The sequence below is a fragment of the Gossypium raimondii genome, chromosome 5 (assembly GCF_025698545.1).
Source record: "Gossypium raimondii isolate GPD5lz chromosome 5, ASM2569854v1, whole genome shotgun sequence".
Taxonomy (NCBI): Eukaryota; Viridiplantae; Streptophyta; class Magnoliopsida; order Malvales; family Malvaceae; genus Gossypium; species Gossypium raimondii.
In genome coordinates, this window is record NC_068569.1 from 7,898,328 (window position 1) to 7,905,479 (window position 7,152).

At 36.2% G+C, this 7,152-nt stretch overlaps 1 protein-coding gene across 1 annotated transcript; it reads right to left on the reverse strand.

Moving 5' to 3' along the window:
- Nucleotides 1–471: 471 nt before the first annotated feature.
- On the reverse strand, nucleotides 472–5,251 carry LOC105771065 (uncharacterized). The gene is made up of 5 exons (XM_012592471.2): nucleotides 5,108–5,251; nucleotides 4,377–4,780; nucleotides 3,139–4,275; nucleotides 1,849–2,519; nucleotides 472–1,717 (listed from the first exon to the last, which is right to left on the reverse strand). The coding sequence occupies exons 3-5, from the start codon at nucleotides 4,242–4,244 to the stop codon at nucleotides 693–695; spliced, it is 2,802 nt and encodes a 933-aa protein (XP_012447925.1). The 5' UTR covers nucleotides 4,245–4,275; nucleotides 4,377–4,780; nucleotides 5,108–5,251; the 3' UTR covers nucleotides 472–692.
- Between the last annotated feature and the right edge of the window lie 1,901 nt (nucleotides 5,252–7,152).

Genomic DNA, 7,152 nt, shown 5'->3' on the forward strand with positions numbered 1-7,152 from the left:
TATTTTTAAGTTAAATTTGATTCTCAATATTTTAAAAGAATCAAATTTAACCATCAGTTTTAAAAAAATTAAATTATTATTTATTTTTATCGAAATACCGACTAAAACGTTAAATTTTTATTTTCGTTTAAGAAAAATAAATTAACTCTAAAAGGTTAAGGGTTACGTTTATCTAAAAAAAGAATAAGGGTCAAAATAGTAAAAGATGTAAAATTTACTTCAAGCCCATGAAATTTGCTTGGCTCACCACCAACCACTATAATACCAATGGGCATTTCCATGGGTTTTTGGTGATCAATCAAATTCCATAAAGAGATATAAACAAATAAGTGTATATGCAATTGACAAAATCTACCCCAAAATCTTGATTTTTAAGTTATCCTCACTAAAATCTTTATCTTCAAGCTATCCTCAAATGATTTTACAATATTGGCTGTTATAGTTATAGATCCAAGCAAGTCTAAATGCATATTTATAGAAAGAAATGCTGGTTTAATTTCATTGCTGGATACAAATTAATTACTTACACCACAGAAATAAAACAACAGTAAAACCTTTGTTTCCCATTGTTTTTTTCTCTCCCTTTTATGGTTCCATTGATTTTCATATCAACAAAATATAAAAAACAAACAAAAATATCAGACTTGGGTGGATGGAAGAAATAAAGAATATAAAAAGAAGAAAGGGTTCAGTCATATGAATTTGGAGCATTGCTGTGGCAGACCTGTAATATGATCAACAGTGACAATCTCTGTAGCATTGTTGCATGGTAATACATCTTGACCCAACTTGGCTCCTGCTGCTTTGAGCCCTTTCAGTGACACAGGTTGATTGAAAAGGTTAAGTGATGGCAGCTTTGAAGCGGGAGGTAATTTCCCATTAGGCAATAGGGTTCTAAAATCTTCAATCAACAATGGGACTTCAAAATCTGCTTTGTCGTGCCTAACCACATTGTCCTTTGCACTGATATGAGCCCCTGGTTCCATATGGTTGGTTGAAAAGCTAGCTTGGTTTGGGAAGTTGGGGTAAAGGCTAACATATCCTCTAAGGTACATCATGTCGATGAGGAATTTCTTCCACGAAGCTTGCCAACCGTTCGTTCTCGACTTTGGGATTTGAACTGGATTTGCTTTGGCGTCTTCGGTGAATCTCATGTTCATGTATACATAGAATTCTCTCCAATGCTTGGGGAAGAATACTGCACCCCAACTACAAGGTAGCTGGTGAAGGTAAGGTGTGTTCGGGTGAATGCGGTTGAAGAATTCAGTTGGGTTCCATCTCGGCCTTTCTTTCACAACTTCAACTAATCGAGGGGTGTAAAGAGAGATCGAGGAGAGCTCGGGAAGGGATACTTGAGGGTCATAGTGGTAGGCTAAGAGAGCATATTTAATCCATAGATAGTAGTAAGGAGAGACTTCGATATCGTCCTCAAGTAGTAACCCAAAGTCATCATCTGATGTTGGATACCAACTCTCACTAACTGCTCGAATCAGCCCTCCCTGAATGATTCTCCTTCTGAGGGTTTTAGGGCCATGAAGCCATTCAAATGAATCAACAAGCTTAATAGTTGCTTCATCCACCTTACTGTCCATATTGAAGCTGACAGGGATCTCATCTCCAGTATAGTATGCATCACTCAGAGACTTAAGAAGCCTTGTTAAGGAAGGTGCACGGCTTTGAGTAATTATATTGACGGAGATCCGCATCCGGTTCCAATCTACAATACAAAGGTTTTGATTATGTAATCTTCTACCGTTCATTTTTACTCGCGTTAATTGTTTACCTCTAGATATTCAGTTATTTATATACAGATATTAGGTGTAAAGAAGAGAGTGTTGGCATTCTTACTTTGTAATGCAGTTGATCTTAGATCTGCCATCCATAGAACCTTTGAGACTGAAGACCTCGGTAAAAGTACGAGTGCAGTACCATTTACATTCGTCTCAGATGCCATCTTCAAAGCTTTTTTGACATTGGGATCAATGTCTGTCACCGTGATAATCACACTGGGGTTATGAATTTTGATCAATCCTTTCAAACTAGAGTATACTGCTTGCAGAACCGGGACCTCGGAGTTCGATGCTCCTGAAAGTGCCCCTACTTGCAAATCGAAAATCTTAAATCTTCGCTCTTTGCAAACTGACTTCGGCCAGTTTAGAGCTGCTGCAGCATCTTCACAAGGGCAGAAATTGCCTCCAGAAACTACAATGTAAGCCTTCTTACCAACAGAAGACCTGAACTTTTCGAGTAGCGGTGCAAGCGCCTTGACCTCATCAACACTGTGAGCATAAAAGAGAGCATCAATCTTTTGAGGGTACATTGCAGCCCACTGAGTTACATAACCGGTACTTAGCGCCCTCCACCACTGGTCATCTCGGACTTGAACTATGTCCTTGAAGATCACAGTAGTTTCTGATACATAAGCAAGCCTGTGTTCGCTATCACCCCATGTTTCTTGGTCGGTCAGGTCAACGGGAAGAACAAATGAGCCTGCATTTCTATACTTCTGAAGCTGATAGCTGCACATCATAACGACAGTAGAACTTAGAATCAAAAATCAGATATCCATTTAAGTGTGCAACCACAGGCAATTGAAGATTTAACCACTGCAGGATAACGCCACTTTAACATGCCCCTCACGTGTAAGTGAAGGCATAAGAGCTCATCACGTGATAAACTCGAAAAGGGTAATAGGTAGGAGTAACATGCAAGATTAGTACTATAGAACCCGGACTCTAATATTTTCAGTAGTGGAAACAGGATACAGAGTATCCATCCTTAACTGGAACTAATAATAAAATATCCATCATTTCCCTCAAAGAGATTAGAATATTCAGAAAGAAGTTGATCAATTCAGTAAAGAATTAGTTTCTCAAATGCTTTCTGAGTCAACTTTAAATGCCCTCCACAATTAGTTGCATGGTCAACTTTCTATTGCATCGATCCCTCTTATTCTAACTCAAAATGTAGAGACCCCTTTGATATAATCAGTTTCCTCAAAATATAATTAAATCATACTCAGCAATGAAACATTAGTCTTTATCACCACTAGATGAATATATCGTTTATATATTATTCAACAGGTGACTAAACCATGAAAACATATTACCAATCAAAACAAGCAGATGGTAAACGTACCTAAGATGAAGATCTTCACCAGTCATGAATGTGGAAGGTGTCTCAATGAAGAGTGCCTTGATAAGTTCAGCAGATAAAAACCAAGAGCTGGAAAGAAAATCCACCTGCACAATTTTCTGGACAGTAATATCATAGGCAGGGTCAGGCAAGTAAAGCCCTGCCTCCTTCGATCGGAACTTCCTATAGCTCGGGAAGGTAAAATCCTTCTGTCTGAAAGGCAAGATCCTTCCAATGCTACCCAAAACAGAGTTCTTATACTTTTCAGTTCCTGCTACATGAGATAGAATCTGTAGCATTTTCTTTCCTGGAATCATGTCATCGTCCACGATATACACGAGATCAGCTTCTGTTTGTAAAGCCATTTGAAACCTGCCATAGTACTTGAAATCATAGCTTGAACTAATGAAGCTGATCCTTGAATCATTGTAGCTCTCTACGATTCTCTTTAGAGAGTGTTCGTTTGGACTCCCGAAGGAAAGCACCCAAACCTGATGGAAAGGAAGCGACTGCTGAAGCAAAGAATCGAGCTGAGAACAAAGTGTTTTTCTCTTGAAATGGTTCAAGAGCACTGTCACTTTGGGTCGGTTGGGACCGCGCATATCCCATTGGGATTTCATTGCCATTAACTCGGACAGAGTCTCTGTACCGATGGTCTTGCTTTGAAAATCTAATATCTCATCATATAACTCTCTCTTCAACTTGATCATTTGAACATCGCTGGACTTCTTCTGCACGAAATCGATCCTCTCATGCTCACAAACTTGTGATGGGGTAATTGGAGAGAAGATTTCAGCTGTGATTAAAGAAGCAGCCTCTTGGTAGCGACCATGAACATGTGGTGGGATGATGAACTGTTTCATGTTTCTTGCTATTCTTGTCGCCCAAGTAAACTCTGGTTTGGTTCTTAACTCCACCGATGGACTCATGTAATACAAAAGGATCGTTGCATAAACTGCAAAGGCAAGTTGCAGGCAAGTGAGAGCTGTCACAAGCCAAGTACAGCCAGTTTTAGTAGCTTTAACCTTGGCCTTCCCTCCAACATAATCACTAAGCATCCCTTCCAAGTAATCCCCACTTCTATTATTTGGATTCCGGGCAAATCTCATTTCACAAATTCAGATTCCCAGAGAACTATACCTACAAAAATAAAAAATAAAAATAAAATATTTATCAGTAAAAAACAAAGTACAAAACACTAACACGATCAACATTAACACTGCATTAAGCTTGACACTGACCAAGACTTCAAAGTCCATATCTCTATATCTCGATAATTCGTCGAAAATGCTTTGAAGAATTCAAGTCTGAAGATCTAAGAAATGGAGGAGACAAGGTGAGGGTGTTGAAGAAGGTGGTGACGTAGAGTAATGGATCCTGCGCTATTATATATATATAAAGGGAGAAAAAAGTGAAGGTGAAGTAGCCCATGAGAAATGCAGCAAAGGTCACATGGAGCAAAACGTTTAGATTAATAAAGTTAATAAACAATATATTGTTAATTTGAAGCGTTACCTTCACTACACTTCTCTTTGTCTCATACTTAAAACAAGCCAGTTTTAATGGCGTAGGAAAGGGCTACCCCTGCGTTTTTGGCACTGCCCACATACTCCCATATGCCTTTTATTATTTATTTTTCCTCTCTCTAAAACCATTTAAACACTGAAACTTAATTAGATGTCCCAAAGAGATTCAAGCAAATGTACATTAATAAAGACAAATACATTTAAGTTTTTACTTGTATTTGTCAATTTCCTAGATAAATATTTACTCCAACTAAGTTTAATACAAGAATCATATAAATAAGAGGAATTATCTTAATTTCTTTAAATGCGTATTCATATTAAATATTGATATAAAATATCATATTTTACATATATGAATAAATTAAAAATAAAACATATATATTCATTTTTTAATCTATTTCCATTTAAATCCGAATAACATATATAATACAACAAAGATACATTACCTTGATGAGAAAGAAAGTAAACCCACTGAGAATGTGTTAATTACAAAGAGAGGGAGCCTTTTCTTCTTCAGCAAATGAAGCAAAAGAAAAGGGGTTCTTTTTTTAAATGGATTCAACAAGAAAGTGTTGTCAATGGCTAGAAAGATGCGCGTAGAGATGTCGACGAGGGAGGTATATATACTAGGGAGATGGAAGATTGAGTTTATAAGAGGAATATATGCGAAGGGTATTTATATTATAAGTGAAATAAATTCTGAGTAGAGAGAGAAAGGAAAGGTTGACTTTGCATGTAAATACGTCGAAAATGAAGATATATAGCAGCAAGCTCTTTGCTATAGTAATGGGTTTTAGCCAAACTTTGGAGCAAATCTGAAATAATGCAAGAAAAGCCTTGACTGGATTTGCTTCAACAATGGACAATCTCAAAATATTCAAAAGGGTTGGGTCCATCGCTTAACAAATCCAAAAGGAATCAGATCAATGCTTGTTATTCTCTTATTATCATTTTTTTGTTACCGAATAAGGAAAAGAAATTTACTATTATTCTCAATGATGTATGATTGTTTATCTCCAAATATTATTTTGAATACACATTTACGTGTAATGATATGAAAGAGACCTCTTCTTTTATCCTTATTAATCACTATTCTAAATCACTAACAAATGCAACTTAGATTTTAGAATAAGTAAAATTCAATTCGATTCGAAAGATTCGATAAAAATTTTAAATTTTAAATTAAATAGTTTGAGTCATTCAAATCAACTCGAATAAAAAATCAAATTTTTCGGTTTAATTTGAATATAAATTACACAATTCGAGTTATCCAAAAATCTGAATAATAAATGACAAAATTAGATGTGATCATGGGTCGGGCCAGGCCCAGACAAAATTTTAGGCCCGCTTTCTAGGCCCGGGCCCAGCCCGATCCGAAATATGGGCCTAAAAATTTGTCCAAGCTCGGCCCGAAAGAAAATTGCTAAGCCCGAACCTGGCCTGGCCCGGCCCATATTAATTTTTACAACTCCAAAATAACATCAAAAACCTGCAAAATATAATCAACCAACCAGAATATCTATACATTAACCAATCAACATATTTAATTTTATAACAAACTATAAATTGTAAGCTAAATTAAATTTTCAACAATTAGAAAGGAAAGTAACCTAAAAAGCAATCGAAGAAACATCATCCTCATCGTCCTCATTGTCATCATCATTCTTGCAACCAATTTCTAACATGAAATAAGAATAAATAATTAGATAATCAAATTGATAAAAAAATAATATAAAATTACAACAATAAAACGAGAATAATAATTTCCTGTTGAAAATCCCTTAGCTCGCATCCAATCATACAAGCAAACAACAGCTTGAACCGTTTTTGGCTTAAGTGAACCCCTCAAAGGTGTGATAACTTTCTTACTCATGCTAAAAGTCGATTCGGAAGCTACAGTCGATATTGGAATTGCCAAAAGATCACATGCCAATAATGAAAGCTCATTGTATCGAACTGAACTTTTGCTCCAATAATCGAAAACATCTATTTGACTATTCAACTCAAGCTCCGGTTCTTCCAAATAAATGTCCAACTGTGACTTTTCACTCCTAGTGCTAGATTCATTTAAATATCGTTTATAATCATCACTCTCATCAAAATCTCCCCCAAAATCAGCACTATTAACATTGTGTTCATCCAAACTAGAATCAATAGGATTTTTATTCGAAACATTAGAACTCCCAGCCAAAGAGGAAGACGTGGATTTGAATTTCTTAACATACTCGTCAAACAGGAGTCTAAGATTGCTAAGAATGGTTTCAACAAAATTTGAACCATGAATACCATATATTGTAGTAAAGCAATACTGCACATAATTCAACTTGTAACGAGGATGTAAAATTGCAGCACATGACAATATCAACGAATACTCAGCCCAATATTTATTAAATTTCTCTTGCATTTGCTTAACCATTGGAGTTAAAAACGAATAAGGACCTTTAACTGTATCAAGCAAGACCTTGTGAACCTTCCAAACCCCACTAAAGTA

Excerpts from the sequence above, each read along its gene's own strand:
- LOC105771065 (XM_012592471.2), bottom strand. The coding sequence starts at position 4,244 with ATGAGATTTGCCCGGAATCCAAATAATAGAAGTGGGGATTACTTGGAA. Across the intron at positions 2,520-3,138 it reads GGTGAAGATCTTCATCTTAG|CTATCAGCTTCAGAAGTATA; the intron begins GTACGTTTACCA and ends TATGATGTGCAG. Across the intron at positions 1,718-1,848 it reads AAGATCAACTGCATTACAAA|ATTGGAACCGGATGCGGATC; the intron begins GTAAGAATGCCA and ends TTTGTATTGTAG.